At 52.5% G+C, this 22,254-nt stretch overlaps 1 protein-coding gene across 2 annotated transcripts in view; it reads left to right on the top strand.

Annotated features, from left to right (window-relative positions):
- Positions 1 to 22,254, top strand: part of ANO2 (anoctamin 2) — a 361,403-nt gene that overhangs the window by 17,277 nt on the left and 321,872 nt on the right. Inside the window, exons 2-4 of one of the 2 annotated variants that reach the window (XM_059935146.1) lie at positions 584 to 780; positions 1,035 to 1,109; positions 1,986 to 2,312. In XM_059935146.1, the coding sequence (XP_059791129.1) occupies positions 2,046 to 2,312 (267 nt within the window). In that variant the 5' untranslated portion in view covers positions 584 to 780; positions 1,035 to 1,109; positions 1,986 to 2,045. Of the gene's footprint in view, positions 1 to 583; positions 781 to 1,034; positions 1,110 to 1,985; positions 2,313 to 22,254 lie in introns of those variants that run through there. The other variant, XM_059935145.1, reaches the window with a different exon arrangement.

Genomic DNA, 22,254 nt, shown 5'->3' with positions numbered 1-22,254 from the left:
CAGCAGGGGCATGGGGACCCTTCAAGGGCCCTGGAGGTGGCGGCCCTTTGGTCAGAGGTTGCCCCTGCCCTGCACCTACTCTCGGTCTGTCCTCGCTGTCTCCTCGAGGGGTGTGAGGGCTGCCAGGGTGCCCGCTGGTCTTGCTGCCTCAGGAGGGACCCTGAAGGCTAAGCCTTTGGCATTAATTCAGGCTGGCTCTCCAGGCAGTGCCCCGCCCACCCTGCCCCCTGGGTGCCACCCCTCTCCTCTCGTCTGGGAATCATAAGAGATTATGACAGCCGTCATCGGGAGGAGTTCCTGCTGGTGGCTCCGTGTGTGTGTGTGTGTGTGTGTGTGTGTGTGTGTGTGTGTGAGAGAGAGAGAGAGAGAGAGAGAGAGAGGGAGATGGGGACACCCCCAGCCCTGCGGCCAGCGTGAACCTGGCCAGCTAAGCCTGTGAGGAATGACCGGGGTGAGGGGACAGCTGTGGGGAGACGTGGCCGCCGTCTTAGGGTCGCCCTGGTGTCCCCGCCTCAGTTTCTCTGGGTCCCCGGGTTTCCCATCCCCTGAAGCTGCTGTCCCCCTTTGTCCTTGCCTCACACAGATATCCCCCTGCTCCCTGGCTCGCCACGCCGTCTGTGCCCCCCAGCAGTGGTCAGAGGGGGCCAGGGCCCCAAACACGGACAGCAATGCCTCCAGGTGCCGGGTCCCGGAGTTCGGGGTCTCCAGGGCGGTCTCACCCGACGTTCCAGCCAGGCGTCCGGTGGAGGGAGCTACCCAAACAGCTCTGCGAGTACTGGGGTAGGCGGATGGGCCGGCCTGTGCGGGGGTCCCCAGGAGGCCTGTGGACTGGGGGTTCCTCCACCTGGGAGGCAGGTGTCGGGGGAGGGGTTTCTGTTAGGACCTTTTCCTCTCCTGTCTCTCCGAGTCATGGTGACACGCTGTCCCAGCAGCGCCGGGGCCCTCTGGTCAGAGGAGGACCCGGAAGGCGGGCATGTGAAAGGCCAGGGGGCCCCGCCTGTTGGTCTGCAGACTCCCCGGCTCCCCTTCCTCAGGTCGGAGGAACCAGACCTCTGCTGGGGCGGCTCCGAGGCTCTCTCCTGTGCCTGGCGCTTCATCTGGTTGCCCAGGTGACCTCTCAGGGGGCTGCAGAGGCAGCTGGGTATCAAAGCGGTAATAAACAGGGAAACACCCAAGGGGGGGAGGCAGGTCCCTCCCCCCACTCTGCCTCGTGCTTTCTCCTCCTCCTCTCTCAACGTCCCACCTCGGGGAGCAGACAGGAGTGGACCGCCGCCGTCTCTGGCAGGGTCCTCGCCAGTGGCTGGAGAGGAGGAGGAGGAGGAGGAGAGGGAGGAGGGGGAGGAGGAGGAGAGGGAGGAGGGGGAGGAGGGGGAGGAGGAGGAGGAGGTGGGGCTGTGAGGGGCAGAGTGTACAGTGAATCCCCGAGGGGTGGGGGCAGGGGTGGGCCAGGCGGCTAGAAATCGGCCTTTGTTCCAATGGATCCAGAGAACCTGCCGGTGAGTATTGCGTGTTTGCAGGAGGGCCGCACATCTGCAAGGAGGAGGGGGTGTCGTGCTGTGTGCGGGGGGCCCGCGTGTCAGAGCGCACTCGGGTGACGCGCGTGTGCACAGTGTGTGCGGGCGCGTCCGCAGGAAGGCCGAGTGCGGGATTGTGCGCACGGGCGGGAGCGGGCGTGGGGCTCAGGGCGCGAAGGGAGGCGGGGCGGGCGCTCGCGGCGCCCGCGCATCCGGGTACCGGAGCGTGCACGTGTGCGTGGGCGCCGCAGCGGCGGGCGGCCGGGGCCCGGGCTGGGCCCGGGTAGAGGGTGGAGGCGCCGCGGGCCCGTCGTGGCCGATGAACTGGGGCCCCTCTGTCCTTTCCTTGGGTCCGGGAGGGCCTGGCTTCCAAGCCCCCTCCCGGGGGTCCAGAGCGCAAGGTCAGCCTCCCGCGCCTCTCGCCCCTCCCTCACTGGACCCCGCCGCCCGTGTCCTGTTCTCTCCGGCCAGGTCATCAACAACTATCTGGAAGCCAGCGAGCCGCTGTCCTGGGAGCCCCGTCTGAGCCGCATGCAGTTCCACGACAACCAGAGGAAGGTCGACTACGTGCTCGTCTACCACTACCGGAAACGCGGGGCGCACCCCGGCCACGGCTCCCCTGGCCACTCGCTGGCGATCGTCTCCAATGGCGAGACGGGCAAGGACCCCGACGCGGGGGCTGCCGGTGACATTGAGCTGGGGCCGTTCGACGCCCTGGAGGAGGAGAGGAAGGAGCAACGGGAGGAGTTTGAGCACAACCTGGTGGAGGCCGGGCTGGAGCTGGAGAAGGACTTGGAGGTGAGGTCGGGCAGGTGCAGAGGGTACGGGGTGGGATGGCTGAGCAGGCTGGGCTCCTGCAGGAAGCCTTGGTTTTGCTCTGGCGTTTGGCATTGTTTTTTTTTTTTTTTTTTTTTCTGGTGGGCAAACCAGATTTTCTTGCTCAAGGATTTGAGGAAGAGTTTTGGGATCCCCGGTGCTGGTGGTGGGGTGCCCATCTGCTCTGTGGAAGTTGGCTTAGTTAGAGACAGAAGACAAGACATTTCTTGCTGGCTCGCCATCCTCTGGCCTTTGTAATGGTTTCCTTCGAATGAAGACCCGGTTTGCCTGTTGAATTTTGGATTAAAATTCCTGTATAGAAGAATTACATTATTAAGGAATGTGTGGGAATTCCCTGGCGGTCCAATGGTTAGGACTCCACGTTTTTCACTGCTGAGGGCATGAGTTTGATCCCTGGTCAGGGAACTAAGATCCTGCAAGCTGCGCAGCCAAAAAAAAAAAAAAAAAAGAATGTGCTTGCCTAGGGCCTTCAGGGAGTTGGTTATTTGGGAACTGAACATCAGATATGTTTTATCTACTTGTGAGCTATATGTATTCTGACCTCTGATCAGTAGCCGGCCTTTGGAAATCCATTTGTCTACGTATTCGTCCGTACATGCATCCATTTTGTCACTCACTTCTCCATGCATTTCTTCACACCATACGATCCTTTAAAGATGATCTGCCTCACCATCGCCTCCAAACTCATCTCCTACCCCTCCCACCCTCCCGTGCTGGCTCCAGCCCATGGGCCTTATTTGGGTTGTGTGTTGGTCTCTGTTACTTCAGGGCCTTCGCGCTGGTTGTCCCCTCTGCCTTGGGCGCCCTTCTTCAGACCTGTGCATGCTCAGGCCCTCAGTACAGACTTCTGCTCGAATGTTACCTCCTTCCAGACCTCTTCCTTGACCGTCTTAGGTAAAGTACCCCCAGCCCTATCATTCTGTTCCTTGACTCTGCTTCACTTTTCTTCGTCATACTTAGCACCTGAAATAACCTGGTAGATTTGTTTATTTTTTAATCTGTGACCCTACTGGCTCCATGAAGGCAGGGGTCTTGTTTGGTTCACTGCTGTATCCCTAGCACTTAGGACAGAGTCTGGCGCATAGTAGGAGCTTAACCAGTGCTAGATGAATAAATAAGTGATGTCCGTGAATCTCAGGTTCCTCATCTGCAAAATAATAGACGTCCTGCAGGATTGTAGTTTTATATGCCCCCTCATTAGAAGGGGCAATGAAAACATCTAGCACAATGTCTGGTACGCAGTAGGTGCTCAATAAATACTCGTTATGATTATTGAAGAGGGTGTCATGCTGAGGGGTGGGGTGACATTCTCATCAGAAACCTGTTTTGTGAGATTCCCATTAATGCCATCCCCAAACTGGAAGGGACCCCCAGAGGTCATTCATCCATTTTTTATGTGGCCCGGCTCAGACCCCTGGTGCGGACCTGTGCTGCTCATTCAGACTCTTAAACCAGGAGCCCCTTCTCTCATTATTCTTTGCGCCACTGTAGGGACATTGTGCCCTTTTAGGGCTACTCGGGGCTCCCTTGCTGTGGGAGTGCTGACTTTGACTTTTGGAAACCCAGAGCTTGCTTGGTGCCTCTGATTGGGGTCTGGTGGGAAGGTGTCTTTAGGTAGCGGTGTGTTTGGAGGGCCATACAAGGAGCTCTTGACACCACCACCGTGGGAGGCTGCACCTTCTCTGGGTGTCAGGGAGTCAAGGAGGCTCAGGGAGCGGAGGCCTGGGCCTCGTGTGGCTGCCGAGTTGGGAGACAGCAACCTGCTCCAGAGCTGGACTCTGGAGTCTGAGTCCAGATGTTCACATCCCAGGCCTGGCATCTGCCAGCCTCACGACCTTGGGCAAGTGACTCGATCCTTTTGAATCACAGTTTCCTTGTCTGTAAAAAGGGAGTAACAATACATTCTTCATTGGTTTGTGGTGAAGATGAGATAAGACAACCAAGTAAAGTATCTAGAATAGTAACAATGAGTGTTACTGCATTGTTATTATTGAGAGTTGCCAGATTTAGCAAATAAAAACTCAAGATGCCTAGTTAAATTTGAATTCAGATTAACAGCAAATAATTTTTTTAGCTTAAGTGTGTCCCATGCAATATTGGGGGCATACTTGTACTAAAAAATTGTTTGTTGCTAATCTGAAATCCAATGTAACTGTCCTTTAACTCCTACTACTGCTGCTAGTATCGCCACCGTCTTTGCAGCCCTCCAGCGTGTTTCATTTTGGTTGCTATTGGATTTTCCTGGCTTTGGCTGGGAATTAGGAGGGCCCAGAGGTAGCTCTTAGGACTGACTAGTGTTAGGTGGGGCTGTGGAGTGTGTCCTGGACTGTTGTTCCTGTTGTGTACCCACCCAAAGCACCTCCTTCCTGGCCCCTACCCCGGGCTTCAAGGCTGACTTAACTGTTCTTTCTTGGGGCCTTTCCAAGCTACTCAGCCTTCCCCAAGTCCCTTCTGTCATCAGGGCTTCCACCACTCAGGTAGCCATCGTGACCTACTATCTTACAGTGTTTTTTTTTTTTCTTTCTCTTTTCTAAAAATTAATTATTCTTATTTGCTTTGGCACCTCTGATGCAGAGTTGAGTTAATTACAGTGCTCAGTCATGGTGCATTATTATCATTGGTCTGCAAAGGTCTTTCTTGTGACTTTTTAAAATACCCCCTGCCCTTCACTCTTCACTGCCTGCTCCTTCCACAGGCAATCATTCCAATGCCTCGTGTTTCTGGGAAATGCATAGTGTCATTTTCACTGTATGCAATTTTTTTTCATTAAAAAAATAGACGTTATTGTTTAGAACAGTTTTAAATTTACAGAAAAATTGGACAGAGAGCGCCCCTGTCCCACACACCCAGTTTCCTCTGTTATTAATATGGTACATTTGTCACAATTAATGAGCCGATATTGATACACTGTCATTAAGGAAAATCCCTGCTCTGTTCAGATTTCCTTAGTGTTTACCTTCTCTCTTTTTCTCCTCCAGGATCCCAGCCCAGATCCCACATTATATTCAGTGTCATGTCTCCTTAGGCTCCTCTTGGTGGTGATAGTTTCTCGGAACTGTATGCGTTTTTGATTTACGTAGAGGAGCTCTGTTTTACAACGCATTCTGCTTCTTTCTTTTTCCTCCCAGCACTGTATTTTTCGGACCATTCACATAGTGCACGTGCATCTAATCCCTTTTTTCTAACCGATGAGCGCTTGTTTACCTAGTCGCTCCCCGAATGATAAAGAGCACCTAGTTGCCACCCAACAGGGTTGCGAATGAATTGTCACCTCCTTCAGGGCAGTGTCCCATGATCTGCTCCATCTCTCGCCCCCCCCCCCCCCCAAGCCCACATGCCATGTTGGTGCTAAACCCTGGTTCGAGCTGGAGACCCTGAGGGTCTGAACAGCTTTCTCGGGGCCTGTTGGGGTCTGAACCGTTCTTCTGTGCGTCAGGATGCTCAGCCTCTGGCCGTGAGCAGCAGCCTGGAACTGGCGCCTCACGGGTGCGGGGACGTTGCTCGGCTTCACCTGGCGGCTGTTTGGAGAGCAGGTGCAGCGGCCCCACCTGCGCGGCTGTCCCCACTCTTCTGGGCTGGACCGCCTCTTAGGCTCTAGTTTCACTTTGATTTAAAGACAAACGGAGAGGAAATGGGTTTCTATCAGACACCCATGAAGAATATTCACTTAACCTTACAGACTGAAAGAACTTTGCAGCCACCAAACTCTACTTGATTGAGTATTGTGGAGTTCATTTCGACCCTAGTTGGTATCTGGCCGTGCTTTAGACAGGAGGAGAACTGATGTGTACTTTCCGTTTGGTGTTTCACTTTTCATTTTGTGTACGTATTGCCATGTATTGACAAGGTCCATGTTCATATTTTAAAGACTATTCAGTATTTATTGGATGACTAAACCACAGTTGGCTCTGTTTTCTTACGTTTGGTCATTTGATTAGAATTTCATCTAAAGACCTCACTGGAGGGACTTCCCTGGCGCTCCAGTGGTTAAGACTCTGCGCTTCCACTGCAGGGGGCGAGGGTTTGATCCCTGGTCGGGGAAGTAAGATCTCATATGCCACGTGGCGTGGCCAAAAAAAATTAAAAAAAAACAGACCTCACCGTAGGTGTCTGTGGATGACAGAGACTCCTGCATCCTCACTGCCAGTTCGGATAAATGAGGGCCCCCTGTCGGGAGTTGAGCATCAGTGCTGAATGGGAGGCTAATGAAAGCAGTTGAGGGACTTACCCAGCCTCGAGCCTCCAGACAGGCTGTAGAGCGGGTGGGCTGAACAAGGCCTCCTGTGACTCACCTCCTCCCGAGCGCTCCCAGACCTCCTACCCTGAGTGAGACTGAGCCCGAGGGACAGAGGCAGAGACTCAGATGGCACCAGGGGGAATCCAGAGCCAGGAGCGAGCCCCAGAGCCTGGAGCATGTGACGCACTTGGGCCTGGAGGGCCTGCTTGTGGACTTGGCAGTAAAGACCGTCTCCCAGCCTGCAGGCCCGGAAGCTCCAGCAGGCGTGGCCCCAAACTTCATCTCTGTGAGCAGCCAACGTTCCCAACTGGGAGTGGAGAGGGGGCATCGACGGGGAGACCAGGCGGCCCCTGCTCGGCGCTGGCCTCCTGGGATTAGGGCGCCAGAGGACCCGTAGCAGGAGCTGCCTTTAATCAGCACACGGTCCTGCGTCTCCGGCAGCTCCGTGGGCTGCTTTTGGCAGAGTCAGGCGTAGAAGGGGCACAGTGCCAGCTGGGAGGTCCTGGAAGCCCACAGCTTCATTCAGGAGGCAGAACTCTCCTCTCTGACCTGGTGTCGGGTGGGACCCCGGGAATGACCAAACTCCTCTCTCTCTGCGGAGAGGAGACCCCCTCCGCCAAGGCAAAGGATGACTCTGACACCTGACCCCTCACCCTGTAGCCCTGACGCCTGACACGTCAACCCAGATTACTGTGCCGGCTCAAGAGGAGTCGTCTAGGGGACCTCTGAGGTGTGGGACCTTGTGACCTCCCAGTGGGGCTCATTTAGGGGAGAAGCTGGCGGGCTGGGAAAATCAAACGCTGCCTCACTCTCTTCAGACCAGAGCCCACTGTTTCTTGACCTTTGTCATCACCCCTTTTCAGGGAAGAGTTTTCATACGTCGGATTAAACAGCTGATGGGCACCTCCGTCCTCCTAGGCCCTCGGACAGTGGTAGGGCAGCTTTGGGAAATTGCTCTGTGTGATGTGGTCTGTGGCTTTAAGGAAGGAAACTGTCTCTCCTGAGTGCCTTCTGTACGTCTCATAACGTGGGATCTTGCTTCCACCTGTGCATCCTCTTTGAGTCTCCGTGAATATCCCGCAAGGCGGGTGTGAGTCCCATCTTTTCGAGGAGAGGAGGAGACAGGCTGGGAGAGGCTAGCGACTCTGCCACGGTGACATCTGCCGAGTGATCCAGCTGGGATTTCAACCCCGGCGGAGACCTTCTGGGGGCTTTGCCATCCCAGGGAGAAGTGACAAGCCCTTGAGAGCAGTTTCCTATTTTTCCTTCCCCAGAATTCACAGAGGTTCTCTGCAGGGGCCTGGAGATATTGATCTAGAAGAGGGGACTGCTTTAGGGGCGCCTTTGCTTTGTCCTCCGTTACAGGGGCACGGGGTGGGCGTAGAGCAGTGACCACCACCAGTCTGGGCCTTCTTCTCTCCTGAAGGCTGCGGTGGCCTCCCCGAAGGACCAGGCCAGCCCGGGTGACCATTTCTCCTTTTTTTTTTTTTTTCCCATTTTATTTTATTTTATTTTATTTTTTTTTAAACATCTTTATTGAAGTATAATTGCCTTACAATGGTGTGTTAGCCTCTGCTCCACAACAAAGTGAATCAGTTATACATATACAATATGTTCCCATTTCTCTTCCCTCTTGCATCTCCCTCCCCCCCCTCCTCCCCATCCCACCTCCCATTTCTCCTTTTACGGTATCAGTTTGCAGCCCTGCAGATTATAGACACCCAGACCCGCACTGTCTTCTCTCTTACGTGTATAATCTTGCTTTGCTGGGAAAACTAGGATGTAGGAGATTCCCTAATCCTTAGGAAAACCATGCTACTTGCTTTTCTAGGGCGACAGCGTCCCCTGGAGGTCTTCCTGTCCCTCGCTCTGCCTCAGGCCCCAAGCAGGCTGTTGGGCGCTGGAGTGAGGGGAGTGGTGTATTTCTACGGGCTGGAGGTTCCCACACCCCTGCTGACGCCATCGTAAGATTAGTCTGTTTCCTCCTCAGGAATGGGACAGGGGTTTGCACTCTTAAGGAAGGCTATAGGGAGTGCCGGGAACGCGGCATCTAATCACGCGCCAGTCCATCCTGTTTCCTGTTGGTGCTGCCGCGCCCTCCCCTCACGGGGGTGCCTGGCGGTCCCGCAGCTGTTGACTTGCACTGATGACTGGGGAAAACACGATGCTTTCCCCCTGCCTTTGGATGTGTTCCTGTCCCACTTGCCCCACTCGGAAGCCGTGTGCTGGAGCCCAGGGCGTCTCCCCCGCCTCTTTCCTGCACCGAGGGAACTTCAGAGAACACAACAAAGACAGCTCCAGCAGCCCCTGCCCTCGGGACCGGGACCGCACAGCTGAGCAGAGCAGAGCAGAGCTGGGTGGACCCGATCCCCCAGGAGAGGCCTCCAGGCAGCCTGGGGGTGGGGATTCAGAGAGAAGCAAGGAGGGCAAGTCAAGTCCCCCAAACCTGGGTGAATATCAATTTCCTTTTTCAGAGTTTGTGATTAAAAAATTAACATTCATGAACAGTATGGAGGTGCCTTAAAAAACTAAAACCAGAACTACCGTATGATCCAGCAGTCCCACTCATGGGCATATATCCAGAGAAAACTATAATTCGAAAAGATACATGCACCCCATTGTTCACAGCAGCACTATTTACAGTAGCCAAGGTATGGAAACAACCTAAAGGTCCATCGACAAATGAACGGATAAGGAAGGTGTGGTACATATATACAATGAAATACTACTCAACCGTAAAAAAGAATGAAATAATGCCATTTGCAGCAACATGGGTGGACCTAGAGATTATCATATTAAGCGAAGTAAGAAAGACAGAGAAAGACAAATATGTGATATCACTTATATGTGCAATCTAAAAAAATGATACAGGTGAACTTGTTTACAAAACAGAAATAGAGTCACAGACATAGAAGACAAACTTATGGTTACCAAAGGGGATGGAGGGGGAGATAAATGAGTTCGGGATTAACATATACATAGTACTATATATAAAATGGGTAAACAACAGGGACCTACTGTAGAGCACAGGGAACTATACTCAATATCTTGTGATAACCTATAAGGGAAAAGAATCTGACAAAGAATATATCTATATGTATAACTGAATCACTGTGCTGTACACTTGAAACTAATACAGCATTGTAAATTAACTAATCTTCAATTATAAAAAAGAAAAAAAATTAACATTCAATATTCTAATTTTATGCTCGTGGTGTCCCCACTGGGATGGTTGGGCCAGCTCTCGTCCCCTTGATGTAGGAACAGAGGTCTCTTGCCAGGCTGCTGGGGAACAGGGCTGTGCCTGGAAACTGGGTCTCCTACCTCCTGTCCCCCCTCCCTTCTTACAGCGACTCTGCAGGGTGGTGTTTGGCCTACATGGTCCCCCTGCCATGCAGACAAACGCTGCCCAGGTTATCAAAGAAATGGCTCTGGTGAAAAGCGGGCCAAGGGTTTAAACAGAGGTAGAAGGAGCTGGGGGCTGGCTGTTCCTCAAGTCCTTTACGTCCGGGTGTCTTTCATTGATCAGTGAGCTTCTAGCAGTCCTAGGATTCCTCAAAAGGGGCTGGAAGGAGGTTCTGGGCTTTGATTATCCCATTCCCCCCTGTGGTAGCAGAGGGCAGGCATCAGTGGTTGACCTGCTGAGGGCTTCCGGCCTGGGCACCCCTTGGCCTGCTTGTGTTTTGCCGGTTTTCTGTTACCAGGGGCAATCTGTGAGGTACCCGGAAATGGGGTCATGTGATACGTGAGCTGGAAGGGCTTGGAGTTTCTCTCAATTCCGTAAGAGGGTGGGAACCGCAGTCGAGAGGATGTGACTTGTACAAGCTCCCGCTGTTAGTTACATCTTCAGCAGATGAGACCCTGATTGCAGAGAGTCTGTGCAGATGAGTAAGTCATGCGGGAGATGACCTCCTTCTGGTAGGTGCATCTTGCTTGCAGCTGAGCTGTCATCTTCCTGGCGGCAGCCTGGTGTCTGGGCCTCCGCGTATGACTGTCGGGGGTCCGTGGCTGGTGCCTGTTCTGACTTAACGCTGGGCTCTGCTGGTGGTTCAGTATTTTGTGTGTCACTCCTGCTCCTCTCATTTACATCAGCCTCTGTGTCTGGTGAAGAGAGGGTCGGGGAACAGTCGGCCCCTATCCTGCTAACCATCCCTCTTCGCGGCAGTGCTAGATATTTCGGTCTCCGAGACAAGCGTGGAGAAAGAAGGCCTTTCTCCACTGGTCGTTTGATAAATTCAAGGTCTTTGTCAGCCAGGGACTGCTTGGCTAGTCACTTCAGCTGTAACGATGCCCAAAAGGGAAGCAGCTGCCAGAGAGGACCCGCCGGGCTCCGTCTCTGGCCTCCCCTCTCCTGCCTCTCCCTTTAGCAGACGTTCACCTCCGAGGTGGGGCTGAGGCCTCTAGTCTGCTAGGCGAAGCAGACGTGACCACAGGGAGCCACGCGGTCAGGTCTAAAAGTGCAGTTACAGAGGTGGGAAGAGAGCGCTGGGAGAGTGACCCGTGGCCTGGGTGACCGGGAGAAGTTCCACTCCTGCCCTGAAGCTCTAGACTGAATCACCTTCCCTCTCCCTGCCCCCAGATGCTTGGGGCCCAGCAGACCTGAGTGTGCTGTGTCTGCTACGTTTATCAGCGCTCCAGGGAAGATTCGCCCTCTGCCAGCTGGGACGCCGGGGAGGAGGGTGCAGGTTTGGAAGGCTTAGCGGACCTGGGTGTTGTATGTGGTGAGGTCTTTCTTGGAGCCTTTGAGGTCTGGGGACACCGTTGGTTATGTCCGGTGCTTGATCGATGCTGAGGATGGTTCTGGGCCACCAGCCTTACGTGTCCCCCTCTCTTCGCTGCAGACTGTTTTCTCAGTGTTCTCAGAAATTGCACTGAGAAAGACAATTTTCTCAATTTAAAATCGTTCTTACGTGTCTTTCCCTTCAGCCTTTGGGAGCTGTTAGCACCTGGTTGCCAGTGCGTACTTGCTGAGGGCAGAGGAAGTGGGTGAGAAGTAGAAGAATATTAATGGGAAAACTTAGAATTGGCCCATCACGTTTAATTTTGCATTTGATTTTGGTGGTGATTTTCTGTTGCCTATCCTATGAGTTCTTCCACTAAAATTGTCCCTAGTTTGAATGTTGGAATTAAGCATGTTGGTGTTTTAAGGACTTCCGTGAAGGGTTCTGCAAGGAACACTGTGACCTGGGCGCGTGGTCCCCGCTCCTGAGGGTCTCCTGGCCCTGCCTGCCCTGGCGTCGGGGACAGGCAGCTCCTCGCTCTGTGTACTGCTGAGAAGCCCGACTTTCTGGATGAGCAAGGGGTGAGTGCGTGGCGAGTCTGAGTAGGGCCGTGGCCTTTGCCCAGGGGAGATAATGCGCCCGTTTACATCCAGGCCACAAACAAAAGCGACAGGGCCCCCGATGTGCTCCCTGCCTCCCCTGTTCTGTGCATCGGGACTTCAGGGAGGACAGGCCGAGGGGACAGCGGGAGCAAAGGGAAGGAGAGCTGGCAGGATTGTCAGCCGTTCGCCAGCCATGCATGTCACTGTCTTCTGAAGCAGATGGTGCACGGTAGAAACCCCGCCCGCCCTCGCCCTTGTCCCTCCTCCTCGCCCAGGAGGTTGGCTGAGGCCAGAGTGTGTGAATCTGCCCCGAAAGGTTCATGGAAATGGACGTGTGCTGCGTGGGGCTCCTGGGGGGACTCTGGGTCCGTCCCCACGTCTTCTAGAATGCGATCATGGTCCCTCGGGCATCGCTGGTTTGGGAGTCCCTCTGCTGCCTCCCACCCGTGACGGCCAGCCGTTCTGCCGTCGTGGGACCGGGCCGTGGGCCTGGGCTAGGTGACCGCTGGTGTTCTTGTAACCGTCTCGTCGTGTTTCCGCTGGGGGTGGCTCGCCGTCAGGTGTCGAGAGGTGGGAGATAGCTGCCTGTGGACGGCTGCCCTCCTCTCTGAGCTCCTCCAGCCCCGGGGGCTTCACTCATCCACCGGCCCTTGGAGGGTCGAGGTTTCCCAGGCCTGGGAGAGCGCCTGCGGGGTTTAGCACCTTTTCAGGATCGGGAAGTCAGAAGGAGTGGGATTTGGAGGGTGTGCTGTCGGGTTGTGTTTTCTTTGTCAAGTGCAGACTGGGGAACCACCAAAGGCTTCGGAGCTGAAGCCCGGGGCCCCGGCCTGGGCGCGGTTTGCCGCTGGAGCTCTGCCCACACTGCCCATCCGCAGATGGCGCTGTGTGTGTTGCTATGTCCTGCGCTCCGGGTGCAGCTGGAGGGGACGCGTTCAGACCGACTCGGGCCAGGGCCTGGGAGCAGGGCTGTGCTGGCAGAACATTTGGAAGACCAGTGGCTCTGGGTGGGAGTTATCTCCTGCTGTCACCTGGACTTCTGTGGCGGCAGAAGGTAGAGGGAAGAAATGTGGAGCGCAGAGGGCGACAAGCAGGGGTCACGGGCGTGGCCTTTGTGCAGGTTTCTTAGCCACGCTGGGCCAGTCTTCTCATCTGAGCCCTGGAGCAGCCCCTTCCACGGGTGAAGATACTTCACAGGCTGCAGAATGTCCTAGAAAGAAGTGCCATCACTTCCCCAGGTCTTTGTAGGAATGGTGTGGGCTTGCTTCTTGCATCGGGTTTTCCTCTTTGCCACGGGCCCGAGTTGGCTCTCGCACTTGCCACATTTTGCTTTAATTTTCCACGATTTTTACCCTTCCTATGAGCTGGGTTGAATTTCCTTTCCATTTTCTGAGTGAATGAACATGCTAATGTGTGGATTAGGCCTCCCCAAAGGGAGGAGGTGCGGGGAGTTTGATGTCTAGTTGGGAGAAGAGATGTAGTCACAAAGGCTTAGATGCTGATTGCTTCTTTTCTGGGTTCCTCTGACCAAAGGATCTCACAATTTCAGTTATTTTGGTACTGTGATCATGATCTTGAGTACCCCTGCTTACCTGTTTCATGATAAATAGTAAATTGCCATTTACTATTTACACTGTTACTTGCTGAATGTTTTTGCTAAGTTGTTCACTTTTTAAACTTAAATTTATTTTAAAAGGAAATACTGTATCATTATTATCAATGGAAAACCAACACACCAATAAATAGAAAATAACTACAAAAATAAACCACAACAGAAACACAATAACATCACTAATTTCCAGCTGGACGCAGTTGGCTGCAGAAGTTCGGAGGCTGGCTCACTCTCTGTTGAGAAGGAGGCTTATTATGTTGTACACATGAAACTAACATAATGTTATATGTCAATTATACCTCAATTAAAAAAGTAGAAGAAAAGGTTAGAAGAAAGAAGGAAGCTTAGGTAGTGTCAGAGAGCTTAAAGATGTACTGACATCAAATGGAGACTTCATCTTTGCAGATAATTGAAAAGGGACTTTCTCACCATTTAAAAATGTTATCTCATGCTCTGTTGTGTCTGTCCTTAATCGAATGCTCCTTGTTCTTGGGCAGAATTACCAAAACACTTAGTTTTGCGCCCTCTGGAGCTTCACTTATTCCCAGATAGATTGAAGACTTTGAGAGCAGAGATTGTGTTTTATTCCTCTATTGTTTGTACAGTGTCTGACACATAGTAGATACTCAAGTGTGTTGAACTGACTCAAAGTATAATGTGTAGCAAAGACAGTACACGGTGGAGTTCTTCAGGGGAGGGGACCGTCCCCAAGAGCTGGAGTTGGCAGGGAAGGCTTTCCCAAGAAGAGAGACCCTGCTCCCTTTCCCTGAGCCCTGCTCCCACTCTCGGCAGCCTGGAACCCTGCCCGCAGTTCCTTTCCCCCTCACCCCCTCTCCACCCTCCGGCTTCTTCTGCAGCAGCTTCCCCAGCCAGGGAAGAAGATGCCATAGCCTTCTGAGACCCCCGCCCTGAGGGGAGGGCGGAGGGGAACAAAAACGAGAGGAGAGGGGTGGGAGGAAGGGTGGGGGGGGGCGGAGACACACACACACACACACACACACACACAGACACACACAGACACACACACACACACACACACACACACACACACCACCGCTGGGGTAAACCTGAGTCCTTTCAGGCTGCCCTCGGGTCCAGCGTTGAGAGGATTGGTGACCCTCCTGGGGAAGAGGTTGAGCCCTGGGGGTTGTTAGCAGTTTCCCCTAGCTTTCTTCCCTCCCTCTCCAGTTCTCTCCCTTCTTCTTTCTCTCAGCACCTTCCAGCTCTGCCCTTGGGGCAAATCCCACAGCCCAGAACGATTACCGTTGCTGTGGACTTGTTGATGTTTGTGTTTAGGCCAGGCTTGTCTCCATGTGGTTATGAAATCCTTCAGAAACAGACACAGACACAGTTTCATACGGACCGCATGTCAGGAACTGTCTGCGTGACCGGGGCTATGTCCCCAAGGCCTGTCTGGCCCTGGGACCTTGCCTTCATCCAGTCACCAGAAATCTCCTTCTTGGTGTTGCCAGGAATACCTGTTCTCTCCCTCCTGCCACGGGGGGCCGCAGGAATCTGGACCCTTCCCTCCTTGAGCATCTTAATGCTGCTTTTGAAGATATTAGTCCTGACAACAAATACTTTTACTGTGCTTGGTACATAAAGCAACGCATTGAATCTTTGTAAAAACCCTATAAAAGATTTACTATGACTGCCTTTATTTTTCAGATAAGAAAACTGAGTTTACTTGGTCAAGGTCAGAGAGCTAGTGCCAGTGAGGGATTCAGACCCTGCACCTGAGTCCCAATGACTGCAGCGCCCCACCTCCCTGGGGGTAATGCTTCTGCCATCCGAGCTTGGTGAGGGGAGGGGGAGTCCTCATCCTCACCATCAGGGTTGTCGGCCACCAGAGCACATTCAGGAGAGGAGCCAGGAGCCTCTGAACTTGGCAGTGTTCTCTCCTTACCCCTCTGGTCCCTCTTATCCGCCGAGGGGGGCGGTCATGGGATGGGGGAACAGCTGGATCCCTGCAGATACCTTTCAGTTACCCACGGACCGTGTTTGCGGCAGGAATCAGTCTGCCCGGGGCTGCCTCTGAGACAGCTGGGTAGATCTGGACCAGCAAACTGGGTGAGAGGCGGCAGGGGTTCCCAGGAGGGCGAGGCTGGGGACCGACGCTGCAGGAGCTGGGGAGAGCGCGGGGCAGCGTGGTGTCCGGAGCCGCTTTGGACAGTGGGCCAGCGTGCAACGTCAGCCCCCTGGGAGCAGGGCTGGGAGGATGCCGACGTGTGTGGGCTGCCCTTTCCCGCCCGTGGGCATCAGGAAGGCTGATGGCGGGACCCGTGTGTCTTGGGTGCCCAGCCTCTCTCTTCCGTGGCTTCTCCCACCTGGTCCTCCCATCTCTCTCCCCGCTTTACATCCACTCTCAGGTCTTTCATTCAGACCCCTCAGGACAGCCGGACTTCGCAGCAGCTGCGTCTTCAATAGGGATCAAAACTGTAGGTGACGGTGGTGGGCTGGGCACCGGCAGAGGGAGCGAGGCTCCGGAAGTCACACCAGGGTGACCCTTTCCTTTATCAGGGACCACGGCCCCAGGCAGGCCTCCCGCCTTCCTTTACCCCCACCTTCACAAGCCGCTTATGTCGGAGCTTAATGCCCGCACGGCCAGGCAGCATTTGGGATGGAGAGTCCCTTGTGTGCGGAGGCCCGTGCTGCTGTGGGGTGAAGAGGAGGAAGATGTCAGCACACTTGGGGGGGGTCAGTGTTTAGCGAAGGGCACAGAAGGCAGACGGTTTCTCAGGGTCGTGCAGGGCGACCCCTGTAAACGTGCAGGTTATTCCACGTGTGGGCACGTGTGGCGGCGAGTGGTTAATCTGCTCACGGCCTCTTGCATTCTGGGTCATTCCCTCCGGCTGTTCGGATGCTCAGGAAATGGAAGAGAATTCTCTGTCTTGTTCCGCTTGGCCAAGCAGAACAAGACAGAGATGCTGGGATCTTCCTCCCCCAAACACAGAGTGTCCTCCTCTCCGGGACAGAAGGGCTGTGGTTGATTGGCTCTCCCTGCTTCCACTGGTTTGGGTACTTGCACGTGATATGCACAGACCCTGTTGCCCGCATATATGTGTCTGCACGCAGCTTAGCTGGCTTGTTACAATGACTTGGCACCAGGAGGGGCAGGGCTGGAAGGTTTCCTGAAGGAGAAAGTTCTGGTGTAAAGTGAGGTTGGAATCCCAGCTCAGCCACTCAGCGATGCCTAAACTTGGGCAGATTGTGTGATGTCACCTGTCACTTCGGTTTTCTCATCTGATCTATTTGAGTTGTTTTGAAGACAAGTGGCCCATGGGGGGTACTTGATAGTTGTGAAGGAAACAAATGATTAAATGAGGGGACGTTCGTCAGAGTGTCTAGAGCCGTGCCTGGCACATGTCAGAAGCTCAGCATAGCTGCTGTTCTAGTTCCTTCCTCTCAGGTCCAAAGATCCCTAAACAACTTCTGTTTTTTTCTGGTCTCCAGGCTGACCTGTCTGTAAATGAGCTGGACTCTCCCATCCTAATTATTCCCATTCCTCTCCTGTCCTGGCTTCACAGACCCACGTCAGGCTCTAACACCTGCTAGTGGTCCAGATGCCCTGGAGAGCCTCCTTCAACAAGTTTTTTTCTTTTCTTCTTTCTGAAGTCTCTGGAAAGTTTGCCCAAGGGCTAAAACCTGGTATCAGATACCTCACCAGGAGGCTGACTGGTCCCCAGGAAGACTCACCTGGAATCATAGGGACCTTTGCACGGATAGGTCATCCATCTGTGTGCCCTGGTCTGAGTTAGAAGTCTCGCCTGCTACACTGAACCCCTGTTTATAAAATTCTCATTAAAATTTAAGTATATTAATGTAGCTTGTTGCAGAGAGTCCCTTTTTAAAGTGAATAATCAGCCTAATTTATCTGCTCTCTAAACCCAAACTTCCAAACCTCAAGTGTGATGGAAGTGAGACACACTTGTACCTTTCTCACTGTGCTTCAGTGAGAAATGCGATGCACCATACAGCTCTTTAAGCACCATCTAGCCCGTGAACCTACCAGGGGGAAAGAGAAGAGAAACTGCCTCTTTTGCTTGCTTGCACAGTATCTCAAAACTCAGGAGGGAATTTCTTCTTGACGTCTAACCTAACTGCCTCAGAGCAACCATAAGTTGGTGAAGGAACGGGTCAGATGGCACGCGTTTGATTGGCCCCGCTGGGTCTAAAGTACATGGGGATTTGTCTCGGGAGCCTCGTTTTGAGACTCCCACGTCCTAGGCAACGGAGCCAACGGGAAGATTGGGAAATATCTTCCTTGCAAGCCCGAGGAGCGGGGAGTCTGGCCGTCTGCAGATCGGAGCTTTTTTCCCAGCTTGGTCTCAGACTCAAGACAGCTCATGTGACTTTCCCCAGACCTCAGATTTCAGTATTTTCAGTTGGTTTGGGCTCCTCCATCTCCTGTTCTCCTGTGGCATCTACGGGCAGGTCAGCTCCCTGTTTTCTGCAGAGTCAGGTGTTCCTTGGTGGGCTGCATGGGGTGTCTGAAGGTCATCTAGGCCATGCCCCTGCCTCTGGGACAGGCTTCCTATGTCCCGGTGCTTCAAATATCTTCCTGGGGATTTCTCCATCACCTCGGATAATCTCTCCCTACGCTTCATAGCGACGAGGTTCTTTCTAGAGTCTGACTTGACCCTCCCTTGCTGCCATCTCCACCCTGTGGCCCACTTAGCCCTGGCCTCCAGGGAGGCAGAGAACAGCTGCTGGCCCCGCCGCTGCTCCTTCCTTGTTCTTGTTGGGGTAGCACCTCCACGCATCCAGCCTGTGAATCCCCCAGCAGTTTCTTTGTCACTAGATCACGTTGCAAGCTCCTGTCCAAATGCTGTCTGGCCGCTTCCTGCTCCAGGCATCTCCCTCCCACCTGAGTCTTTGTGTTTCCGATTATTTAGCCCCAGAGGCAACGGCCACATTTTTCCAGGTTGCATCTGCTCGTCGTTACTTCCTGCCCGGCTTTGCTAACATCTCCAGGTCCCTTTTGTAGCCGCTGCTGCTGGCTTGCTGGGCGTGGAAACTCGGGTTTTCAGCCTTCGGAAAGCAGACCCTGAAGGGAGTGGGGCAGGGACAGCTGGTTCCCCTGCTGACAGGGGCCCCACCCAGTGTGAAGTCAAGGACTCCCCAGGAGAACATCTGAGTTGATGAGCACAGAAAGCCATCGGGCCCTGCCAGCAGGGGGGCGACGGAGACCAAGCCCGTCCCAGCTGTCCGGCCTGCTCCTGTCTCCTGGGCCGAGAACAAGGAGACGCCTTCCTGCCCTCTCGACCTCGGCTCTTTCCAAACAGCCATAACCAGTTCTAATACTCAGCAGAGGAAGCAATGAGCCCCAGATGCAGGAGTCGGGATCATTTCCTGTCCGGGGAGGGGGCCGGGCCAGGATGGCAGGGGCCACAAGTTAAATGTAGAGCAAGCGTGGATGCACCCCCGATTCTTTTGGAAAAGGGAGAGTTTATTTTACTTTAGTTTTTTCTATCTGATTTTATTGTCGGCCCTGATGACTCAGAAAGTCAGAGCTGGAAGGGACCTTTGAGAATCTTTCCTGCTTGTCTCATTTTACAGAAGGAGGCCCATGGACGTTTGGGAACTTTCTCAAGTCCACAAAAGCATTACCAGTCGTCCTCGGCCCTGTAGAGGGGTGCTGAGTATGAGGTGTGGGAAGCGAAACCTCCCGTGACCAGGAGGGGGCTCAGAAATGGTTGCGTATCAAACGACCCTGGCTTGCCTGCATCTCTTTACCTGGAGCTTGAAGGCGAAGTTGGGAGCCTGGTTCCTCTCCGGCTTCCCAGGGCTCTGGGTTCCCACGATTCAGTTGAAATACAGGTGTGTGGATGGGGGTGAGTTGGATGCTGCGCCCAAGAGTTCTTTAGAACTTGAGTGGCAGAGGGAACCTGTAAAAATGGAATTCCTGCATCCGTCCCCGTGGCCAGTTCTCTTCCTCCCCACCTCGCTGTGGAGTTTTCCGAGCATGTTGCTAGTTAGGAGGCTTCCTCGGAAGATGCTGGTGAATTTGCAATGATTTTAAAATTCATCTGGGGAAATAAACAGCTGCAGCTTGAAACAGAAACATACACACTTGTGCTGCTGTGTCCCTCTGCCCCCCACCTGGGGAAAGCACACACACCCAAACCACGTAGAAACACAGGAACCCACGTGAATGATCCGAACGAGCGCCGTGCAGAGGAGAAGGGATTCGCTGTCCTGCAGACAGATCGTGCCGCCGGGGTCTGCGGGGTCTTAGGGACACGCGTCTGGAATCGTAGGGACCTTTGCCTCTCTGGTTTGTGGAGCTCTTTGCAAGAACTGCTTCTCTCTTCGAAGAGGAGGACGAAGGGAACAAACATTTGTGGTCACCGGATTATATGCCAGATGTACATTCTCTTAACAAAGTTACTATGAAGAGGCGCTTACCGTGAAATTATCATTCCCGTTTTATAGCAGCTGAGGCTTTCGGAGATTAAGCTGGAACTCCATAGCGGAACGGGGCACTTTCTGTGATGCCGTGCTGCCACCTTCCTCCCCCGGGGTCTGTGGACTCACCTGCCTGAGGGTCTCAGCATCCATGGTCTCTGAGGGGCCCTGTGATTTTGGCGGGGTAACTGCTAACTCACCAAGTGCATCTGTTTCCTCCTCTGAAAATGGAAATCATGCAATTTGGCTAGTTGGTTGAGTTGTTAGAATTCGTAATTACATGAAGCCTGTAGGCCCCTGAGATGAGATCAGAAATGACTAGTAAAGAGGTAATTGCTGGCCTCCCAAGCTGGAAGCAGGGTCCAGAGGGATGGTTTTAATCAGGAGTCTGTTGGTCCCTACTAGGCACGGCCACTGTCGGGCAGGCAGCAGGGGGCTTCTCTTCCACCTTAGTGAGAGACAGCAAGCTTCTTGGGCTGCAGCTTGGTTTTACATGCTCACCTTTATTCTGTCTTAGAAATGCCTCTTTTAACCCTATTACCAGTTATGACCTGCTCACTCTTCCTCTTCAGCACAAATTTTAAGTGTACAACTTGATGAATTATCACTAAGTGGATTCACTTGTGTGCCTGCCACCCAGATGAAGACATTGAACCTTTCCAGCCCTTCAGAAGCCCCCTTGGGCCTCTGCCCGGTCACGGACCCCCATCCAAAGGTCATGACTGTTCTGACCTTTAGCATCACACGTTTGGCCTGTTTTTTGAACTTTTATATAAATGGAATTATACAGTATATATTTTGTGTTTGCTATTTTTACTCAACATTAAGTGTGTGAAATTTGTCTATATTGTTGTCTGTAGTGGTGGTTTATTTATTACTATATGGTGTTTATTTTGTTTTCTTGAACAGACAGTTTACTTTTCTGTTCTATTGTGGATGGGTTGTTTCCTGGTTTTTTTTAAAATTAATTTTTATTGGCGTATAGTTGATTTACAATGTTGTATTACTTTCTAATGTACATCACAGTGAATTGTTTATACATATACATATATCCACTCTTCCTTAGATTCTTTTCCCATATAGGTCATTACAGAGTATTGAGTAGAGTTTCCTGTGCTATACGGTAGATCCTTACTAGTTATTTATTTTATATATAGTAGTGTGTATATGTCCATCCCAGTATCCCAATTTATCCCTCCTGCCCCCTTACCCCTGGAAACCATAAGTTTGTTTTCTACATCTGTAATTTTATTTCTGCTTTGTAAATAACTTCATTTATACCGGGTGGTTTCCTGTTTTAGGTTATTATGAATAGTGTTGCTGTGACGTTTTTACAAGTCTTATGGTGAATGCATTTCTTTTTTTTTTTTTTTTTGAAACCTGAGTGAGAGAAGGAGTTCAGGAAGAGAGCTCCTTTTTTTTTTTTTTTTTTTATAAATTTATTTATTTATTTACTTATTTTTGGCTGTGTTGGGTCTTCATTTCTGTGCGAGGGCTTTCTCTAGTTGTGGTGAGCGGGGGCCACTCTTCATCGTGGTGCGCGGGCCTCTCACTGTCACGGCCTCTCCTGTTGTGGAGCACAGGCTCCAGATGCTCAGGCTCAGTAGTTGTGGCTCTCGGGCCCAGTTGCTCTGCGGCATGTGGGATCTTCCCAGACCAGGGCTCGAACCCGTGTCCCCTGCATTAGCAGGCAGATTCTCAACCACTGCGCCACCAGGGAAGCCCGGTGAGTACATTTCTGATGGGTAAATACTTAGGAGCAGAATTGCTGGTCATATAATGTGTATATGTTTAGCTTTAGTAGACACTACTGAAGAGGTTCCAAAGGGTTTGTACTAATTTATACTCCCCATTAGTGTATGAGAGTTCCAGTTTCTCCACATACTTGTCGACACTTGGTATAGTAAGTCATTTAAATTTTAGCCATTCTGGTACCTGTGTAGTGATATCTCAGCGTGCTTTTCATTTGTATTCCCTGATGGCTAATGAGATGATAGCCTTTTCATATGTTTTTTTTTTCCCAGCCATTTGGATATCCTCTTTTGTGAAGTGTTTGTTCAAGTCTTTTGACCATTTTAAAAGATGGTTTGTCTGCCTTTTCCTCGTGGATTTGAAAGAGTTCTTCGTATAGTCTTGGTACCAGTCTCGTGTTGAATATCTGTCTTGCAGATATCTTCTTTCCACTCTGTGGTTTACCTTTTCACTCTTTAATTGTGTATTTTGGTGGATAGAGGTTCTTAACTTTATTTTAGTCCCATTAATTGATCTTTTTCTTTGTAATTAGTGCTTTTTGTGCTCTGTTTAAGAAATCATCACCCATCCAAGT

This window comes from Balaenoptera ricei, chromosome 10, assembly GCF_028023285.1.
Source record: "Balaenoptera ricei isolate mBalRic1 chromosome 10, mBalRic1.hap2, whole genome shotgun sequence".
In the NCBI taxonomy this organism is placed as follows: Eukaryota; Metazoa; Chordata; class Mammalia; order Artiodactyla; family Balaenopteridae; genus Balaenoptera; species Balaenoptera ricei.
This window is presented reverse-complemented; position numbering and strand designations above follow the sequence as displayed.